Source organism: Aethalodelphis obliquidens, unplaced genomic scaffold (assembly GCF_003676395.1).
Source record: "Aethalodelphis obliquidens isolate GAN/ISIS:26980383/991018 unplaced genomic scaffold, ASM367639v1 scaffold16, whole genome shotgun sequence".
Taxonomy (NCBI): domain Eukaryota; kingdom Metazoa; phylum Chordata; class Mammalia; order Artiodactyla; family Delphinidae; genus Aethalodelphis; species Aethalodelphis obliquidens.
The window spans coordinates 25,409,123-25,432,799 of NW_020837960.1; the positions used below are offsets into that span (position 1 = coordinate 25,409,123).

Consider the following 23,677-nt stretch of genomic DNA (forward strand, 5'->3'; position numbering starts at 1 on the left):
GAGGTCATTGTTAGCCTATAAAACAAAAAAACTACTCAGTTGTAAGCTTCAATCAGGCAAACAAGTGGTATGAAATGCCTTATTACTAGTGATTTAGAGGTTAAGAAAAAAGTGAGGTCACTAAAAACCACTCAAACAACTACTGTTAGCTTACTGATTTTTAGGGCAAACGGCAAGATTTACACCTAGGAAAACTGGAAATTTTCTCCCCTTAGATGAAACAACTCCATTCTGTTGACCTCTGTCCTATGAACATGAGGTGTATGTCGGGGGGGGTGGGGGGGGGGGGTGGTCCACTGTGCTTGAAAAAGAAACAAAAAATAACACTACACTGTTTTCCCTGGATGCAATTTAAAATGACCAGGCACACTGATTTTTAGATGAATTATACTTTTTATAGGCCTACATACAACATTCTCAAACAACATCAACTGGATGAATAACCACCATTAAATTATAATTATGAAGACCAGGTAATACATTAAAATTACCATATTAATTATAAGTAAAAATATCATGATACTAAACTATAATTACATGATATTAAAACTTTCTATAACCACAAGACTATATAAAGATGATGGGAGCATTTCAGTATAGCAACATTAAGTGTAATTTTACTGTTTTCTATGCTTTCAATAATGCTGAGTTATTGTTTTGGTTTTATTTTTTTAATTTTAAAGCTACCAAAAAAGGCTTCATTCTGTGTACACAGAAGCACCTGTTGGGTATCACCTTTTGCAGATATAGTAAATTTAAATTTTTCTAAGCAATAAGTTTCTTAAAAATTTCAGTGTTCTAAGTTAGAGATCATAGGTTCTAGAGTCAGAAGTGTTCCACACAGAAATAGCTGTTCAACACATAGCAAAAATGTTGATAACTTACTTTGGGTTGCTTAATTAAGTCAAGCAAATCCTTTACTTGATGTCGGAGCAGATTTTGACATTTCCACATTTCATTCAGTGCTCTGAAAAACACATACATAAATTTAAATAACAAAACAGGATAAACATCCTTCCAGAATATCCCAACCATGTTAATTTTTTCTAAGAGTTCAAATTACAAATGGAGATGACAGAGAAGGGTAAAATTTACAGGACTAAGCAACCGATGATACATGAAGAGAAAGAGAGAAGTCAAATATAAGAGATAATAACATTTGAAGAGATGGCTATATCAAAAGAAAGGGATTAGTGGTGGTTGTTTTTTCTTTTGTATAAAAATAGCGAAAATCTATCATTAACTGGAATATGTTTGTAGGCAAGGGCATAGCAATGAACTGCAGAGATTACAAACTTAAGAAATAAAGCAATATTTAATGGAGTAAGGTCTTGTATTCAATAGCAGGCCGGATGAAAAGGAATGAAAGACACAAACGGAAAAGACTGAGCCCTGAGAGAATGGAGATACTTTTTCCTGAAACAAAAATATTATAATTTTACATTATATTATATACTTTTATTTATAATATTTAAAAATTACATTATATGTATATAAGTGAACATTCATTTTATATGGCAAAAATTTTGATCACCATAACACTTCTATTGTTCTCAGGCAGAAATTTAAATCTAAAAAAAATTATATAGGTACTCAAAAAAATATACATAAATCAGACAGCAGTTAATGTTATTTAAATACTAAGTTATAGAATATCAGAACCACTCACATTTAAAATTTTAAAAAGGAAATTTTCCAAAACCAAATAATACTTCTCATTGTTTTCAATTATCTATACTTCTATTAACCTCCATTATCACACATATGAAGCACTGCCATAAGAGTAATTTAATATAGAAGCATATAAAACCATATAAAAACACACTTTTTCTTTTGATAGACAAGGCAATTGTTTAATATTTTCACCCTCCTCAGCAGTATGTTTTAAAAATATCTTTGCATTTTTTAAAGGAGACAAATTAGCTTAAATTTGGACAATTCCTTCATAGTAGTCCCTTCAACATGGTACTGGCAAAACAACAGTACTGGGGCATTTTCATCTTGAAATAGCTAAACTTTACTGTCTTCCAGTTACTAAAGTTCCACAAAGTTTAACTGGCACACTTTAAGAATGTAAACATTAAAACAAAAATGACCATTATCCAGAGGACTGTAAATAATTTTCAAAGAAACAGAGTAGTCATCTGTGAAATTACTTGTGAACTCCAAAGTCAAATGAATTCTCTCCTTACCTATACATTTTATCACTACTTAAAACTTTTGAAAGCCCTGGATTTTGAAACTTGCTTTCACTTAAAGCAGAAAAATAAAGCAGAAATTATCTTATTTATTAACTTAAAGATGAAATCTTAAGCAATTCTAAAGCTTATTATAAACTATCATGGCTATAGCTTAAATCAAAAAGTGACCATCACTGACTAAGAATTTGTATTATAACATTCAGGGGGAGCATCCTCTTGAGCATTTCAATTAAATTATATTAAGCAGCAAAGACAATTTGTCCTTGTGCTTTGCCTTTCTAAACAGTACTTAAGGAAAAAAGGTTGTACTAGTAGAAGCAGTATTACTACAGTAGGAAGACAAATATCCATTTATTTAACATTAGCCTGAATTCCAGCTCTGTCACTAAATAAACGTGAAAAATCTGGATATAGCCTGGATACTCTTCCATTTGTTAAGTGACATTTTAAGTAGACAACTAGTTCCCTCACTATGGCTTCTTGTTTGCACCAACATACCACAGGTTTGCGTCAGTTCAAAGAAACAAACGACTACCATTGGGCTGCAGTCAGAAACCTGTCCAAATGTTGAAGAGAAACTCTCCTCCAACCTTCTACTCCCAACTGGCAAATTACCCATCAGACTCCACAGTTCAAAACTGTCTAGATGAGAGCCTGATCAATGAAAGAGAAGATCACAACCAGGACACCTGATACTACCACTTACTCTTGTCACTGACAGTTGTTCTGGGGAACTTGGGGGAAGTAGAAATACACACCATGATCAGACAGTACCCAAGCTTGCCTCTATTCTCCTTTCCAGTAATCAGTATACTTACAGTTAACCTAGGGACTTACCCAAAAGTGGGTACACATCAAAAAGTCTAAAATATAGGAAGTATTTTGTCTTCCCCAAAAGAACACAGATATAGAATAAAATATATGGCTCTTTCAGTAAATAAGAAAAATCCTTACCAAACAAGTTCTTAGCAGGAACCCGCCTGCCAAGCAGCTATTTTTTTTTTTTTTTTGCTGTACGCGGGCCTCTCACCGTTGTGGCCTCTCCCATTGCGGAGCACAGGCTCTGGACGCGCAGGCTCAGCGGCCATGGCTCACGAGCCTAGCCGCTCTGCGGCATGTGGGATCTTCCTGGACTGGGGCACGAACCCGTGTCCCCTGCATCGGCAGGCGGACTCTCAACCACTGCGCCACCAGGGAAGCCCCCTAAGCAGCTATTTTAAAATACTTTTCAAACTAATTAGAGGTCACAAAAATTCAAATGACTTTCTGGGCTAGAATGGTAAGGTAAATGAATGAAGTAGGACAGGTGTTATGATACAGAGTATTATATACAGAGGACTGTGGTGAAATTAGAAACATTAAGTAAAACATCAATATTATTAGTATTCAGGCCAATGAAAAAAATGAGAAAAAATGTGACCCCCAAAAGATTGGCAAAAAATAAGATGCCTGATAATGTTTTGGAGTAAGAGTATAAATTAGTATAATCATATTGGGAAATAATTTGACTAGTTTATAATGCTGAAAATGTGCATCCTCAGCAATTCCAGTCATAGCTGTATACCAGTGATCCTAAACCCTGGTTACCCATTACAATCTCCAGAAACGCTTTCCTAAAAACCCCAATGCCCACACTACACTCCAGACAAAATTAAATGACGATCTGAGGATGAGATTCATGTGTCAGTATTTTTTAAACCTCTCCACGTGATTCCAATGTGCAGCCAAATTTGAGAACCATTCATAACCATACGTTAGAGAAACCCTTGCATGTGTATACTAAATTGAAAAATGTTCACAGTAGTACTATTTGTATTATTAAAAAAATGGAAAGACACAAATGTCCATTCTTTGCACTGACTCAGATTTGCAATGCCAAGATGATGGAATAAAACTGTGGTTTAATGACAAAGTAATTCAGTACCACAGTGAAAATGAATGACCCACAAGCTATACATATAGAGTAGATGAAGCTTAGGAACGTAATAGAGTGGCGTGAAAAAACAAGTCACAGAAGAGTATACCCACAATTATTCCGTTTTCATAAAGTTCAAAAACAAGCAAAAATGAAAAATATATTATTAAGGGATACATACATACATATGATAAAACTTTTTTAAAAGGAAATGAGAAACACAAAATTAAAGCTAGTGGTTTCCTCTGGGAGGAAGATAGGAGGATGAAAGAGAGAAGTGTTCACAAGTTCATACATAGTTTTATTTTATTACTATGCTTCAAAACTCATGATTTGTGTGCATTAAATACTTCATGATAATAAGTGTAAAGACTTTTGGAGAAAATAATCACAGATAAATGTGAAGTTAAAGTGTAAGTAATAAAATGTTAAGAAGCACTAGGTGTATAGTTGGTCACTTAATTCCAAGAAGTTGATTAAAATAAAAAGTAATTTTAAAAACATTCTCTCTCTCTCTCTCTCTTTTAAGTATTTTAACTTAAAAGAGATAAATACTCATTCACTCACCAACCATTTCTGTAGAATCAATTGATCCACAGATTGGAAATTACTTTCAGCTTTTCCATGACATTATCTTCCAGTATATCTCCTATGTCACCATTTTTTCTTTTTAATTCAATCAAATGGACTTGTCATTTAAGTGATGAATGATATCTGATAAAAATATTTAGTTTTGAAACTGCTATTTATGTTTTGTGTATTCTATTTTCAATTATTTTTTATTTTCTTTTCCACTTCTGGTATTAAGGTTTTCATTAATTTTTTGCTCCTATGGGTTTAGAAGTTATACATTCGAATTCTATTTTTTTAGGGGTGACTCAAAGTTTTAATATGCACACTTGATTCATGGTCTAATTAATCAACATGTCTGTCCTCACTCTTATATGACAAAAGAACATTAGAACACTTTACCTGCCATCTTAACATGTTGTTATCTGACAGGGTCTACCCTGGCATGGGGCAGGGTATCCCAGGGACTCTCAAAAGAGTTCACATATCATTGCAGTGGTGTACACTGGCACAATATCAGCCTAGATGATAACCTACTTTTTAATCCAGACCCCAACCCCTTGTAAAGAAAACTTTATCCTATTCCTTCCTTCTGGATTCAATTTCCTTTTTTATTCTTTAGTAATTTTTTCAAGTAGGATTTATGAGTGGTGAACTCTCATTTTTTGCTTGCAAGTGTCTTTAATTCATTTTTACTCCTGAATGACAGTTGAACTGAGTCAAGGAGTCCAGATTGGGTGTGATTTAAATAGGTTGTTTCAAATGGGATATATACATATCCTATCTCATCCATTCTAAGAGGCCATCAACTGCACCATGAAGAAAAGGATGCATTACAATTCCACAGATGCTAGCATATGAAAATTTTATGTTTTACAATTAATTATAGAGGTAACATATTTTACTATACGCAGTGGAAAAAGAATGAGCTTTGGAACCAGGAAGAACTGAGTTCAAATTCTGGCTTTGGGGCTTCCCTGGTGGCGCAGTGGTTGAGGGTCCGCCTGCCGATGCAGGGGACACGGGTTCGTGCCCTCAGTCCGGGAAGATCCCACATGCTGCGGAGCGGCTGGGCCCATGAGCCATGGCCGCTGAGCCTGCGCGTCCGGAGCCTGTGCTCCGCAACGGGAGAGGCCACAGCAGTGAGAGGCCCACGTACCGCAAAAAAAAAAAAAAATTCTGGCTTTGTCTCTTATTACTTGTGTAATTTTGTGCAAGTTCATTGATCTCTGTGGGATTCAGCTCATCATGTGTAAAACAGAAAAAAAAATCATTTATACTGGGAGTTTCCAAGCTTTTCCTATAAAAGGCCAGAAAGTAAATATTATAAGCTTTGTGGGTCATAAGGTCCCTGTTGAAACTACTCAACTCTGCCAATTGTAGCAGAAAAGCAGCCACAGTTAACACATATTCCTGTGCCTGAAGTACAGTGGGTATCAAGAAATGTACATTTCTCCCCCTACAACCCTTTTTCTCAACATTCCTATGAAAGATATAAATAGCATACATAATAATTTCCATGTGGGAAGTGCAGTTAAAAGTCCCATTAAGCTGTGGTAGGAATGAAAATTATATACAGCTCCGTATACTTCTAATTTCTGAATATTTAATCCCCATTAGCTGGGGATTAAGTTACACATTCACTGGAATACTGATGATCTAAACTTTCTGAAACCTAGAGCATATCCATCTCTAGGCCTCAATTTCCTAAGCCTCAGTACGATTCAATTAGCAATGCCTCTCCCATGTCCAAAATGCCAATTCCCTACAAAGCCATACAAAAGCACTTTTTGAATGAAACATGGTCATAAAAATGTATTTGTGCTTACCTTTATATCAAACTATAACACCATGTTGAGGCTATGCAGCACAAAAATATGTATCCTACTGCCCTACTCTGTAATTCAAATCAGTATCAGGTGAAAATAAGAAAGTACTAATTTCACAATATGGACCTTTCTAATGCCTTAAGGAATACAAACAAAAACAAAAGGTACATCAGCATTTCTTGAGACAACAATATGAAAATCTGGAGAGAGAAAAACTAAATCCTGAAAGATTCCATGTCAATCAGCTCTGTTTTTTAATTAGTTACAAAAATCCTTGTTAATCTCATGTTAATAGCAGTACTTTCTGAAAAAATATCCTATCCAAGTATTTTATTGTGTCTGACCATTTAAACAATGTTTGCACTACATAAATTGTTGACATTTAAAAATACAGTTGTTTTCTTTTCCATAAAATCCAACATACTGCAAAAGACGGAAAGAACAGAGTTTAACATTTGAAACATACTTCACAGCATTTAAATCCAGTGTGGCATACAAATAATATAAGCATTTCATCCGTTCTGTAGTTTCCAAATTGTGGGGGACCATGTATTGAGCAAAGATCCGTTCAACAAGCAATCTACGAAAAAACATAAAGTACTATATTAATTTCTTTAAATGTACGTATTAAATATGTATGTAAATTTCCAAAACACATAAAGAACACATATAAAAGAGCTTCTTCTTTCTGAGTAGAGATGAGATTTCCAAATCAAAGATTTCTTTCTATAAGAAGAAGAGCCAAAGAAAAAATTTTAGCTGGATGTACTGGAAACAGTCCTATACCTAACTAAGATTAACTACTTCTGCATGACCTTGGGCAAGTTATATACCAGGGACTCAATTTCATTGGCTAAATAATAAAGGGTGAAAAAACTACACCAGAACCTTCCAAGTGACAAATTCTAAACATCTATAAGTTAACCATAAAGAAATGTTTAAGATTCTTGACTTTTTGTAGTGATCATCATGAAAAGAGACCTAGATAAAAGTAAAAAAAAGAAAAAAAGGAGAAAAGAAAAATTAAATGGTGGGGGGTGGGCTATGAAACCATAATGCAAATCTCTGTGCATTGATGCCACACGCTCAAAAAGCTTAAAAACGTCAATTTTCTAAAAATAATAACTATAAAGTCTCTTAGATAATATCAACCTAAGATACTCAGTTTCTGCTTCCCATACCTCTTAAAATTGTAAGATGTCCTACTGGTTCTTAATTTTCTCATTCTCACCTGTTAATAAGCAAGATCATTTGGACCCCACTAAAAATTCATCAAATCAATGCAGACTGCAAGCAGAATTTACAGTTCTACTAACTACTAAATCGCTAGGTTCCATATAAGATCTAACCTTACACACTGGAATAGAAAAATACAAAGATTATATTCAGATAATGTGTTTTTATATAAATTTATAAACTAGTTTTTTTAGCCTTGAGTAGGAATTGTTTGTATTTAAAATGTCTAAATCCAAAGGTTGTATACTTATTTTAATTTTATTTGAAAAAATGAATGTGAATCCTTATAACACAATTATCTATGAAACAAAATTTAAATAATTACATACACTCCTACTTTCAAATATTACTCTGTTAAAACACAGTATACGAAGATGACCATAAAAGACGTATCCATCCCTAAAGTTATATGTACATTACTACTTCATTTATGGCTTTGGTGGGAAAGCAACTAGTCACTCACTACCTTTAATTTGCAGTAAAAACTGAGGAGGGAGTTTAAAGTTATAAAGAAAATAGTTAGCCTAAAACAACAGCTCAACAACAGTTATATAATACCAAAAGCACTAAACATTTTACATGTGGTGTCTTTAACTTACCTATCATCAATACTATTTTGATAATATATATGTAGCAATTTGTCTTTGATCCATGAAATCTGTTTTGCAGCATCTTTCCCAGCTGCTGATTGTAAAGCATATTTCTTATAGATCTGGGCAAGTCCCATCATGGCTTCTTTGCGCACTCTCCACTTAAAAAAAACAAAAATTTTTCTCGTAATTTAAAAATGCCTCCGTTATATTAATTCAGTAAAGTCTAGTTTCCCAGTTTTTTAATTTACTTTATACAATTTATTTTCATCATACCTCAGTTCCTGGATGTCAATCTGTAATGACTGTATGAAAAAACACAACTATCATTTTAATATATCTACTATGTCAAGCACAGACATCTATTAACGTGTATAAAGAATTTTAATGCTTTGATATCTTATACCCATTACCAATCCCTAAAAAACAAAACTCAATCACAATCTACTTAATGTCACTTAGAATGAGTGAGGGAAAGCATGCTACCAAATTGTAAAAGGCAAAGACAGTTAAGTGGATAAACTGTGAGCTATTCCTTATAGAGTTTTTTCCAAATTATGGTCTATATTAAGCATACGTGTATTAAAGGTATACATGACAATGGCTTTATCAGATGCTGAATGCAAAGACACATCAGTGGTTCATTTTGTATATCTGGCAAAGACGTTCAGGTATAAAGGTATTCAACTATTTTCTAAAATAAATACATATCTGTTATAGTATACCTAACATTAATTATCTTGGTATGAGTTTAATCTTAAATTTTACATAAACACAGCACTATAATCAGTAGGGTGTAAGTAATATTAAGAACTTCATGAATCTGCGAAGATTATTAATTTTTCCTTTGCAGTCTGTCACTCACAGCAACATTTTTCTCTTGGTTTCTCTTTCAATTAATTACAGTAAATAATAGTCCTTATTTCATCCATCCACTGCATACATATTGAAATAAAAGACTTCAAAAGCTTTACTCATAAAATAAAAATTCAATATGTTTGTAAAAACTTTATCTCCAATTCCCTATCTTATCTCTAATTCCCGAAAGTGCTACTTTAGGGAAAATTTAAAGATATAGATAGAGCATATTCTAATACTGCCAGTAACATAAATATATTTAATTATTTTTTGGTACTCAATTAATATTTATATGAATGAACCAAGCAGTCCTATGATGAACACACCATGATGATCAAAAACATACATGAATTATGATCCCAATAATACACAAATACTTAGCTTAAATTCTAAGTTTAACTATGAAAAAGTTTACTTGAACACTTAGAAGGCTGTTATCCTACCATGATGCAAACCTCCTTTTCCTTCTTTACAGCTTTTGGCCTTTTCATTGTTTAATACCGTACTGAAATATTCAATAACAACAAGTCTAAATTTATCAACTAAAATAAGTTGCTCTGAATACCTATAGATTTGGAGGGAAAACCATGCAATTCCTGTCCATGTATTCTCCATCCACAACCCACATGATCAAAGAGAGAATTAAATGATGGAGACAGCACAATCGACCATACAAGTGACTTTCAAAATGTTGTGAAGTTTTTACCTAGTTAGAGCTATTCATATCTACCAAGAGGCCTCCCACTTTCTTTGCTTATTAACCCCTAAATACACCAAAGATTTTCATCCTTCACCAAAATTACTCTTAAGTCTAAGTCTGTAAAATCCATGCCATCAAGGAAAGGCAAAGGGGAGGAGGGGAGAATAAATATTCACTGAAACACTTACTGAGTGCCTAATACATTCTAGGCAACATGGAATACAAATGTAAGACACAGTGCCCTCTTCAGAAGCCACTAACTAAAGAGTGGAGCTGTTCAGTGCTCTAGAAGGAAGATTTGGGGTCATGGGAGATAGGTTCGAAGCATGCTGCTCTGCTGGGGTTAGCTTTGCCATGTTGAGAACATTTTTGGGACTTCCCTGGTGGCGCAGTGGTTAAGAATCCGCCTACCAATGCAGGGCACACAGGTTCGATCCCTGGTCCGGGAAGATCCCACATGCAACTGAGCAACTGAGCCCGTGCGCCACAACTACTGAAGCCCACGCTCCTAGAGCCCATGCTCCGCAAAAAGAGAAGCCCACGCTCCTAGAGCCCATGCTCCGCAACAAGAGAAGCCGCTGCAATGAGAAGCCTGCACACCACAACAAAGAGTAGCCCCCACTCGCCACAACTAGAGAAAGCCTGCATGTAGCAACAAAGACCCAACACAGCCATTAATTAATTAATTAATTAAAAGAAAAAAGAAAACATCTTGTATTTTCCATTCCATAGAAATTATAATACAATCAGCTAGAGGACTATGAACTGATACCCATATGAAAGGAAAAAGAGAAAAGAGAAGTTGTGTTCAGAGGCCTTTTCAAAGGTCACTTACTAAAATTAGTGTACAGGTTAAACATCTGATTACTCTACCATTTAGAGCTGACCCATTTTGAGGATGAGAACAAATAATCCTAATAAAGAAAAACTAATAAAATTTAATGTAACAAAAAGTAAAATCTTCTCATAAACATTATTTTAGATATTAAAATGCCTCCCCCCCAAAAAGGGCTAATTACATTTAAATCTCAATATTTTCAAATGAAATACTATTAAACTTCAAGTATTCAAAATGCAAACCTACTAATAATTATTAACCCTACTTACCCGTTTGTCTAATGTTCTCTCTCTCACAAAATTAAGTAAGTGATCATTGACCAGAAGAATATCCTTTTTAGCAGCTGTAACTATAGACACAATAACATCATGTCTAATAGCTTCCTCAGGGTCATGTGACCTCACTTTAAGATACTCTGAAAGATAAAATTTTATTTGATTAAAATGAAACTTTGACAACTAAAATGTTTGAAAAGATTGCATAAGATCTTTGAAAGTAAACCACAACAAAAACAAAACCTAAGTAGAAGGTTCAATATTTCAAAAACATTAGGAGTAGGTAAGAGAGAAAGGGAGAAAGAGAAGGAAGAAGGAAAGAAGGTCAGTCCTTCAGGCAAAATACAGTAGTTTACATGCAACTGAGGAGTAAATCCCCTCCCCATTTGTGGGACAGGGTAGTTAACTAAGGAGTTCCTAAACTCATTAATTCAACAAACCATATAAATGAACCAAGAAGTATATCAATGTTAAATATTTCACTTTTGTTTTTTAAATGGTTAAAATATTCAAGTCAAGTGGTTCTAATCGGAAAAGGCTAGAGAATTCAAGTTTCTGTCCCTTAACTACGTAAACCCTTAGTGAGGTTATTGAAAGAGTAAAATTAAGGTAATGGCAGCCAAGAAATAGGATTACAGGAAAGACCGTAAGGCAATTCTGTTTAACTGAACTAAAAGGAAGGCCAAAGGGAAGACAGAAGAAATGAAACACTTAACAATTACGAGTGACTAGAGGAGAATCTTAAAGTCAAAAACATGGAAGTTCAGATCTGGCACTGAGAAAGCTGAAAGAAAAAATTAACAATCTTCAGTAATGATATATTAGGTTTAAAGAAGAGGTACCACAAGTGAACATAAATTATTATTCAGCTTTTTAATTATATGACCAGTAAGATAAAATTTCGTTGTTTGGATCTGGAGTAACATACATAGCCATGTCTATAAACAACAAACAGAGCTTATGATTGTGAATGGATTTACTTCTCAATAAATTAACAGTCAACAATATAATGCAAAAGCTCATAAAAATCAATGCCCAGGTCCTAAGCCCCTCCACCTTGAGCATTCTCTACTAACAGCAACTATTTCAAAAAGTGTTTAAGACAATATGTCGCTAAAAAACTTCTGAAGAAATGGAAATATTATTTTATGTATCACAGAAAACAAGGTTATTTTTAGTATTGATTTCAAATGCCCCATGCTAAATATATCTCAAATTCATTTACCCCTCAAGATAAAGACAGGAGTTTTTATCTTTCGCTGCACTTGTTTCAAATGTAATATGTATTATTATTTCAGGTGTCACTAAAAAATGGAAAAACCAATGACACACCATCAATTTTCAGATACGTCCTCATTTCACTAAAACAAATCATTCATATTAAACAGGTATACACAAGAGCTATTAACCTATAGATATTAACTGTGCAGAGGAAGAGAAAACAGGACAAAGAAGAAATTCTCAACAGTTAGCATGATGCAGCATCTAACAATACTCTTCCCAATATGGCTACGTCCCTCAAAACTTGGCTGAAGGCACAGGATGAAGCTCACAAACACACTATGGAGAAAAGAAGATAAATGTATGTTTTTAACATATTTATTTCAGCTCACTCCTGAAACCCTCAGAAAATGTCTTTTAAAAGGGACAAGTAACAAGAGAAGAGATCATAGCAGAAGAGATTTCTCACCAAAATTTTGGCAGATGGATGACTGGTAAATGCCCAGAGACAAAAGAGAAGGATGAAACCTAAAAGGGAAAGAAAAGCCATAGACAAGCTCATTTCCAGGGTAGAAGAACCCTGAAATTCAAGGCACCAAGCAATGAGAAAGGCAGAGATGAAGACAGCAGCTGAAAACATGGAATGGAGTGGTTGAAAATCTGCATTAATAGTTAGACCCCTAGATTTTTCAAATCTGTCTTTTAGCCAACTCTAAAAATTAAAATGTGCCAGGAGGCTAAAGACTAGGAAATACATAACAAGATAAATGTTTCATAAAAAATGAAACTGTACACTATCCTTTGATAAAGCAAAACATTCAAAACAATGAGAAGGACTAAAAAGGTTATTGGTGAAATTATTCACATCTAAAGTATATTTCAGACAGCTATAAAAAAACAAAATATCTATTATTTAGCCAAGAGTAAACAATGCACTGAAGTTCTGACTATGGAAAAAATACTTTAAAAAGATACAGACTATGTACAGAACTACTACAAATCAACAAGAAAAAAAAAGACGAACAAGCCAATTAAAAAAGAATGGGTTTAAAATTTAAACAGATACTTCATAAAAGAACATATGTATCAATATGCACATAAAAAGATGACTAATCTCATTAGTCATCAGGAGAATGCAAATTAAAATCACAACAAACATCAAGACCTATGAGAATGGCTAAAACCAAAAAGACTGACCATACAAAATGTTGGCAAGGATGCTGAACAACTGCACCCTCAAACATTTCTGGTGCAAGTGGGAAATAGTATAACTACTATGAAGAACTTGGTCATTTCTTATAAAGTTAAACATACATTTACCCTATGACCAGCAATTTTACTCCTAAGTAGTTCCAAAGAGAAATAAAAACATAAATCCACAGAAACACTTATACAAGAATACTCACTGTAATCTTAATCATAATCACCCCAGACCAAAAACAACCCAGATATCCATCAAAAGAAAAAAAAATGGATATAAGCAAATTATGGTGTATTCATACAATGAAATACCACTCTATAATAAAAAATAAAGTAATAATACTTGGTGTCCCAAAGACACAAGCAATTAAAATTAAACTCCTGGTAGGATACTCTTTTCTGGGGAATCTGAATAGCCAAAGAGAGAGTATCTAAACTAAAGGTTTTCCAACAAACAACCCACCCTGATCACCCTACAGTGAAGTTCAGAGTGAACAATCCCATCCATACGCTCAGGGCTTTCTGAACAGCTTTTAATTTAGTCCCCCACTCTTAATAAAAGCCGACAGTCATGGATTGCCAAGCATTTGAGGAAAGCCTCTAACATGGAAAATACAGACAAAAGCAAATAAAAAGTGGGAAAAACAAATGGGTGAAACAGACATTTTTAAGAAAACGAAAACTCCAAAATACTATCATTAGTATTCTCAGAGAATACTGTACCCATAACACAAGAAAAGGGTGCTCCAGAGTAAAAGAAACATCCAGGATAAAAGAGAAGGAGGAAGAGAAAAGGAAGAAACAGACAGACATACACAGACACACCCATGCACGCACACGCACACACACACTCAGGGTCACACAGAAGGGGGGAGAAAAGAAGGGAAGGAGAGGGGGAAGGCAAAAGAGAGAGGAAGAACAAATCATCTTAAGATGAATGCTATAAATCAGAAGCTCACACACAGCGAGCAGTCCAAGTTCAGTTGTCAGCAGGTAGACAGAGGGTTCTCCAAGCAGGATATCTCCCAGAAAAAGCAGTTTAAAATGTACTACAAGTTGGTAAAATTTTAAAAAGAGTAAATAACTAAATAATAACAAGCAATAATATGAAAGATGGGAAGGTAGTGCTCAGGGGTAAACCATTCAAGGGTCCTGGATTGCTCAGAAAGAAGCTAGTGTTCTGATTAATTTCAGACTTTATTAATCAACTATGCAGTAAAAGCATGAAGGAGAATGTAACTTCCAAGCCCATATGGATAAAAAAGGAAAAATGAGAAGAAAACTAATCAGTTGGGCAGAAGAGAAGAAAAACAGAAATAAAAGAAGCAAAGAATAGGCATGCAAAATAGAAAACACAAAATAAGATAGTGGGAATAAGTTCAACTATATCAAATTCAAATTATTTCAATAAAATTTTCAAATCACATAAGAATACTATATATAACTTATGTACAGATACACATGTGACATAGATAGAAAAACATGAACAGAATGCACAACAAATTTAATAGAGAGGTTACCCTCTACAGAAGTAGGAATGAGAGGAGTTGTGAACAGCATTTCAACTGTATCTACAATTTACTTTCTTTTTTTAAACTCCTAAGCTAATACATCAAAATGCTAACATTTCTGAGGAAGACAGTGGCTGCTGTATTCATCCATATTCTCTGAACTATTTCATAACTTTAAAAACCTTAACAGAGCAGCAACAGTCAGATACACAGTATTTTCATTACTATAAAAATGCAAAGTTCTGAAATACCTCATCAATATACAGATTTCAGAAAAGTTACCTCCATTAAGCATGGTTAAATTAGTTCATAAATTAATGACTCTCACCTAAGTTCTCAAAATATTAAAGACGACTGAAGTTCCATTATCTATTCAAAGTCAAGACCTGTTCAAATCCAAATGCCTGAAATACTTGTAGAATTGTTCTTAAATTAAGAAACCAATATTGTCTCTGATAATGCTACTTTTTATGTAAGTGCTTCTAGCCTATGTAGGTACTAGGAGGTAAAAACTGTAGCTTCACCATGATGATGAACTGAAACAAGAAGACTTCACTGAGAATAATCACAAAAAACAACCAAAAATAAAAAGGTTTTTTTTCCTATATATAAAACCAATTTTTTTCACCAAAGAGCATCTAGGAATATTTGCCATTATAGGTATACAGTACCTGTTAAGTCCTTTGCTAAATCAGGATGGTTCATGAGACAATGGCTAGCAAATTTCACACATTCCAGGCGGATTGGTACATGGATATCATTAAACCTGATAAAATATAAAGTCACAGAGTAATCTTTAAAATAAGAGAGAGAGATAAGTGTTTATCCTGCACTTACTTTATATTTATTTCTCTAATTAAAAGAAAAAACAATTTATACAGGATAATTCAAAGCAGAACCAGACTATTTTAACAAAGTTTTTGATATACTATGTATGTAAGAATGCTTTGGAACCTCTATATTAAACTAGGTCAATCTCCTGTGAGAACTATGTACTTTTAATGAGGATGTTTAAACAGTACACATTTGGCTCAAATACAAGAACTGGAATGACAAAATTTTTCCTATAAATAGTATACTTTCTTTTTTGTTATATATAAATTTATTTATTTTATTTTATTTATTATTATTTTTGGCTGTGTTGGGTCTTTGCTGCTGCGCGCAGACTTTCTCTAGCTCAGGCGAGCAGGGGCTACTCCTTCATTGTGGAGTGCAGGCTTCTTATTGCGGTGCCTTCTCTTGTTGTGGAGATGGGCTCTAGGCATGCAGGCTTCCGTAATTGTAGCATGCAAGGTCAGTAGTTGTGGCTCGCAGGCTCTAGAGCACAGGCTTAGTTGTTGTGGCGTATGGCTTAGTTTCTCCGCAGCATGTAGGATCTTCCCGGACCAGGGCTCAAACCTGTGTCCCCTGCACTGGCAGGCGGATTCTTAACCACTGTGCCACCAGGGAAGCCCTATAATTTCAAATGTATCTGTTTATGCAAGTATATTGTGTATACATAATACACATATACATTATTAAATCCCACACTGAAAAGAAAGCTTTTCCTCAAATTATTCTTTCTTAAATACAGAACATTCACAAATGTTTGGTAGATCTTGCACTAAACCCTGTATTACTTTATATGACTCTAAAATTGTGCCGAAATTACTCCTATCTATCATAATTATTTCCACTAATATCAAAGCAAATTTTTATATGTATATGTAAATACCTTAGTATGTATCTCTAAAAAGTTAAAACTCTTTCGTTGATAAGTCATTTAAGTATCTTTTACTCATATTTTTTCCCTCTCTATCTTTTTCTTTTCCTTTGTAATCTGGTGAAGCAACTGTTTTGTGTTTGTGTGTGTAGTGTTTTTCCACAGTTTAGATTTTGATAATTTTATCATTCTGATGTCAATTAACAGGTTCCCCTCTCTCCTAAATCCTGCACATTAGGAATCAGGTCTCTAGACTTGATCATATTCAGGTTCATTTTTTAGCAAGACTACTTGATAATGGCATTGTGTTCCTCCACCAGGAAGCACATGACGCCTAGTTGTCTCTAAACCATTGATGTTCAAAGCCTATACACATAAGTTCATTGTGGACTACAAAGCAGTGTTTTTTTTTTTAAATCTTAAGTAACAACAATAACGTTGAAGTGAAGCAAGAATTTTCCATTTGACATTTTCATGTCTTAATTCTCGAAGACCAAAAAGTCTCCAAATCTTGTATCACCTAATACCATAAGAAACAAAATTTAGCATCAAAAAGAAAAAAAGTCTTCTGAAGGAGCAACAAATTACTCATAAAAGATTATTATTAGGAAACAAACTGCTTTATGAAGTACACTCAAAAAAATCTAGTCTATAAAATCTAGTCTCTGGGGTTTCCCTGGTGGCGCAGTGGTTGAGAGTCTGCCTGCTGATGCAGGGGACGCGGGTTCGTGCCCCCGTGCCCCGGTCCGGGAAGATCCCACATGCCACAGAGCGGCTGCACCCGTGAGCCATGGCCGCTGAGCCTGCGCGTCCGGAGCACTCCGCAACGGGAGAGGCCACAACAGTGAGAGGCCCGCGTACTGCAAAAAAAAAAAAAATCTAGTCTCTGGTCTCATATAGTTTCCTCAGTGTTCTGAACCCAAGTACTCAATCCCTATACACTTTAACCTTTCTCAACTAAACATGTACCAAATAACCATTAAAAGACATCTTTAAAAAAATACTCTAGCTCCCTAAAATTGGTAATAATGTGCAAGTTTTATGTCATTAATAAAAGAAGGAAAAATTACAATGTAATCAAAAGGTAAAAAGTTTAAATCAGAATTTTTCCTCCTAAAATCCTATAAAGTCTGGCTAATCCAAGTCCTGATTTAAAGATATATTAAATGTCTATATGTAAAACTGTATTTGTTTTAGCACATTAAATAAAACAGATTTTGATTTTAGTTGCACAGTTTAATTAAACAAACTATTTTGCCCTCTTGCTCATTGTATTTAAGGGGAAAAAGTCTAGAAATCACACTCAAAATGACAATGGTTTAATATTTATTAGTTTAACACACCTTGTTAAATATTATTATTGAGCTACATAAGAGATAAGAAAACAGAGTAAGAATTTAGGGCTTAACATATAAAGGCTTATATGATTTGACAAATTAGAAAAACAAGGCCAGAAGAGATTATCGTTATCATAATCATTGATAGTTCTCGTAACAAAATGGAAAGAAAAGTGGTGATGACAATGCAAATATTTCAATACAAAGAAAACAGAGTAAGAATCTCAATCCTATTTACTTGTTTATTTACAACTTAATTGCATGATTTGTTATAAGCATAACTATAAAAGGGAGAAAAAATCCTCCTCTATCCTCAGGGTCAAAGTAGGTTTCAGCCAGGGTACTTGGAAGTGGTTTTAACATATTCAAGGTCGGGGTATCTTTAGAAAAGTAATAAAATAAACCCCCCTCACAGAAAAAATATAGAAACACATTCAAAATTTTGCAACCGATTTCAGGAGGTTTGTGGATCATTAAAAGCATATAAGAAGCCCAGGTTATCATTTCCTCATTATCACAAGAAACGTAGAAAGGAGGTTAGTAGGAGGAATATACATAATCATTTATTTATTCATTCTATGGATACCCTTTTATCTTTACAATGTCTCCAAATAATCTAATTAAATATAATTTCTTTGTGGAGAGGCTGTATCTCACCATGATGTATTTCTGGTTGGAATTAATCACTGCTATGTAACAATACATTTCAATTTCATGATTATAATACTTTGTGAGATAGTTTTTTAAATGTATCATCTTTTAAAAATTAATGAAGACAAAATAAGAAGGGGAAACTGTAAATATGGCCAATCAGCATTCAAGAATTTCAAAATATAAAACCCCTCATTTTTATGATTTCAGAAAACAATCTTAAATGTGGGTGCTGTTTTAAAATAGTAAGTAGATATAAACACATATTACTGTTAAACAGGACACCAAAATCATATACCTGCCCAAGTAACACTGCCAAAGTGGTTTGTTTTGAGAAGCCAATTCTGAATCCTTTGCCCCAAACATTTTTGCCAGTAGTTTAACAACTTGAAGGCGTTCCTCATTATCATTGCTCTAAAACAAAACACAACCACAGCTTTAAAACCATGAGGTAGATGTACTGAGAATAATTTTTCCCCTGATTTCCCTTAATCTCCAATTCCACAGAAAACTTTTTATTAACTTCAGCTGAAAAATTATACATAAAAATGTTTAATATATTTTTCATAAAATTAAATGTTACCTTAAATATTCTAATCATTTCAAATTACATTAAAGGAGTACTCTCCTACATGAAAATTCATCCCAAAGTCTGATTAAAATTTAGTGGCCTCTCCTACAACTGAGGCTTGTTTCCATTCAAAATCAAAATCAAAAACTAACTTGCATCAAACCTACTTGGGACCCTTGAAAAACTATTCGTGGTCTTTAAGAATAGACACTGATAGAGGCCAGTCCTACAGTAAACAGAGACTTATGTATGAAGGTACTTGTTAAGCCCTTTGTAGAAATAAATATGCACTAAATCTCCCAACAGGAGAGTCTGTTCATCTACATACACCAGATTCATAATGCAGTTCAACGACATGAGGAAGCCTTACACATGCAAAAACTAAAGTTTCCACTTTATATAGAAAATGGGTACTCTGGGGATGAGAACTAAAATTTTATTACTGCTTTTGGTACCTCCAACAAATGACAATATTTAAATGAATGAGCCAGCTACAATACTAGACTTGAACACAAAATGTGACAGAGATTGTTAAAAGCACTAATATTCAAGGTACTTGGATGGCACTGTACAGATCTTTTAAATTTTAAACCAATGCCAAAGCCCAGCATTTAAAGCCCCCATGATATGACCCGACTCATCTCTATTATTTGATTATTCCTCTAAAAAAGTACGTTTTAACCCTGGCTGCACGTTAGAATGACCTATAAGGCTTTTAAGAAACAACAAACAAACAAACAAAAACTCATGTCTGGACTCCACTGCCAGAAATTCTGATCTGGGTTAATGCCTGGACATCTGTTTGTTTATTAAGGCTCCACAGATGAAGATTCTAATGGGCAGCCAGGAATGATTTAAACTTACTTTATGCTACCATGCAACTGTAATTCTTTGTGTTCTGCAAATTCACCCAGCACCTTCCTACCTCTATATGATTCTGCATGCTGTTTCCTTTGCTTCAATTGTATGCTCTCTGTATCTTTTATGATACTTATAATATTTGGCCTCTTATTAGATATGGATTTTTTCCTCTTCCTCCCATAATAGATGTTAAATTTGCTGAAAGCAGGGATGATAATTCTTATTTTTGTATTTCTTACAGTATTCAATATTTTTATTAGAGAAAATCAAAGCAACAAATAATTAAAGGTATGACTGCCTTTTGCCCATCAAAATTGCTAACTACATGAAAAAAGGGGGTAGAGGAAGGCCAGTGAATCAAATGTTTCACTTGAGAAATACACCAGAAATATGCCCCAGCATAAAATGAGAATAATTATTTGCTGCATTTTGGGGGTATTTACACTACCAACATAAACTGTTTATTTTGTAGTTTTCAAAGAGACAAATTCAAATTTTTAGAAACAAGAAATACAACACAGAAATCATTTAAAAACTTTTCTGGGTGGTACAGTGGGGTTCATCAAACAGTATTAATTATAACCAGATTTATTTAATCTTTATGTAATAATTTGAAAGAGAAAACATGCCCCAAATCTGCAAATGAAACTCAATTTTATGGCATAATTTAATGGCAAGGCAATAAGGACGTTACCGAAAGATTCCAGAAAGCCATGTGAAAAGCAAAGGAGCTTTCAAGATAGGCTAGGCAAGTACAAGATAATATTCATAAAGGGAAAATATTTCACCCTATGTGGATAACAGATCCTAAACTATTTTTATGGCACATCAAGGGGTCTTGGGAACCACTATAAACTATGCCTTAAAAATGTAAAAGTTTGATGTATACCCATGACCTCAAAAGTTAGTCACAACCCAGAATTTATCTGGAAAACATCTGAAGGAAAATATCATTCTGCTAACCATTAATTCATCAGATTTTATCTGCTAGGCACCATGCCAGGCACTGGAGATACACAAATATGTAAGGCACAAACATGTAAATAAATAACAGTAATACCACCACATGGGTAACATTCAGTTAAAACCACTATAAGGATTAAAAATCCACAAATAATGTGCTTTGCTAATCTGGTTGATAAAACCATATTATTTTTAGAATAGTTACCTTCAATTTAAATTCAAGCTGGGGTAAAACTGAGAGCAGCAAATGACTATCAATATTATAGAGCTCCAAAATTAAGTCAAAGACATGCTCTGACAAATCGCTGATAGATGTTTTCCCAAGCATCAGAACCTGATTAAAAAACTTTTGAGAAAGAAAATTTATCATTAATAGAAACAACACAGATAAAGTGAATTTTCTGAAATTTTATTATTCAGTTAAGTTCATTATCGTTCTATACAGAGTCAAAACAGGCATACTAAAACATTTTCTAAGAAGGTGGGAAATCACTACTGGCTACATAAAACATGGAATTCACCTCATACATATTAAAAGACAAGCAATTTGTACTGACTCATCAATTAGCATATCAATAAATACCCTACCTACCAAATACACTTTATTCCACATTATGGTACTTACCATATTTTATCCTATATTACAGTTATTTGTACACATGTCTTAGTTTCTCTACTAGATAAATTTCTTAAGGGCAAGGGATCACATTTTGTTCACCACAGCAGTATGGGAGACAACAGTATGGAAGACAAAGCCTTACACCTTCATAGTAGAAACCAATTCCATTTTTAAAATACGTAATTTTATATTTACAAGGCAAAACAATATCTTTCTAATACTTTGTCTTCTTTTATATTCTGATAATGTATATATACATACAAACTTTATAGCACTAATTAAAGTCCAATTAAAAGCACATACAAACACAAGGAAAATCCAAATGTGAACAATTTTTTTCTATAAGCAGCCAGCACTAACTAGTTTGCACACTCATTCATCATATTACTACTGAAAATGGTAAAAATACATGGCATAATGATCAAGTTCCTTTCTATTTAAAGTCTTCCAAATATGTAAAAAATTAACCCAGAGCATATCCCACATATTCTCCACAGTATCTTTTATCTCCTTGAAGAAGGAATTAAGGATTCTTTACACCACACAAGCTGCCCTGATCTCTTCTTTCTGTGACAGTTAATAAACAACTTGGCTTAATCAGGTTTTCTATCTGGAAAGTACAGTCAGGACTATACATTTCAATGTCTCCTCTGATTACTTTTAGTTCCTGTGTTGTTCTTAAGTTTTTTAGATCTATGAACCTGTACCAACCACCTAGCCATGAAGGGATAAAAAGAAAAAAATTCTATTCTACTATTCTTTCTTTATTGGTTTTAAAAATAACTTGTCTGTCCTCCATGTTCATCAATTTTGTGGGAAAAGAATTTCATGACACCAAAGGTTAAATTCTCATTCAAGTTGAAGATAAAGTGGCTTCGTTGTTTCCATTTGAAAAATTTCTCCTGTTTAAAAATGATAAATCTACCTTTCTTAACAGAAAATAATCCTTTCCAATCTGGCCATCTTGGTGATCAAACCATCCTCTTCTTCTATCAGTCTGGGGAAAACTCATTTGAAAATGGGAAAAAACAAAACAACAACAACAACAAAAACCCAGTGTAACGTCCTACAAATTCCATCAAAAACATTTATTTGACACTTATAATCTCCATCTATCTCCAAATCAGTCTTCACTGTATAACAAGAACCTGATACACTGCCTGACAGAGGTATCCAAAATAGATTCAATAAATGAATGAATGATATGTAACAGGTACTATAATACAACTATAGGTGAAACAACCTTCCTGAGGGTATGCAATTCAGTGAAGAAGCAGATATAGATTTGAATAAAGTATTTCCTACCAAAAAACATTAGTCTTTTACTTACAAATGGTAACTAATTTTCACATAACAAATTAAATTATAACAACTGCCTCCTAATGAAAAGAGTAAGAGGAGTAAGTTAAAGGTCGATAAGAAATTCTACCTTAGATTTAAATGATCAATTTTAATTACAAAAGTGCTTTCACATCAGTTAACACATTCTCTACCATCAACCCAAGCATTATTAACTCCAATAACTAAGGCTAAGTGAGATTAAGCAAATTAACCAAATTTTACCTACATCAAGACAAGCTTGATACATTTTTTCAATCCAACAAAATACTTTTGTGCTATCCCCTAAAACTTGTGATTAAAAAGATCTGGTAAAAAAATAACAACATTACCAAGAAGTGATCCATGTAGGATATTTTTTGAATTGTCACTATATACTTTTCGTTTTGATACTGTTGTACCTTTTATATATATATATATATATGTGTCTATATATATATATATAGAGAGAGAGAGAGAGAGAGAGACACACACACACACACACACACACACACTTTAGTTTCATGAGTTGTCAAGTTACAAAAAAATTTATTTTAAAAAGTAATCTAGGGCTTCCCTGGTGGCGCAGTGGTTGAGAGTCCGCCTGCCGATGCAGGGGACACGGGTTCGTGCCCTGGTCCGGGAAGATCCCACATGCCGTGGAGCGGCTGGGCCCGTGAGCCATGGCCGCTGAGCCTGCGCGTCCGGAGCC

General features: G+C 33.9%; 1 protein-coding gene across 5 annotated transcripts in view; it reads right to left on the reverse strand.

The window, feature by feature from the left end:
* PDS5B (PDS5 cohesin associated factor B) overlaps window positions 1-23,677 on the reverse strand; it is a 197,939-nt gene that overhangs the window by 82,429 nt on the left and 91,833 nt on the right. For all 5 annotated transcript variants that reach the window (XM_027116533.1, XM_027116536.1, XM_027116535.1 and 2 more), the window contains exons 8-14: window positions 21,235-21,375; window positions 18,933-19,048; window positions 15,616-15,710; window positions 11,007-11,152; window positions 8,351-8,502; window positions 6,982-7,095; window positions 886-967 (exon numbers count right to left, since the gene is read on the reverse strand). In XM_027116533.1, the coding sequence (XP_026972334.1) occupies window positions 886-967; window positions 6,982-7,095; window positions 8,351-8,502; window positions 11,007-11,152; window positions 15,616-15,710; window positions 18,933-19,048; window positions 21,235-21,375 (846 nt within the window). The remainder of the gene's footprint in view (window positions 1-885; window positions 968-6,981; window positions 7,096-8,350; window positions 8,503-11,006; window positions 11,153-15,615; window positions 15,711-18,932; window positions 19,049-21,234; window positions 21,376-23,677) is intronic.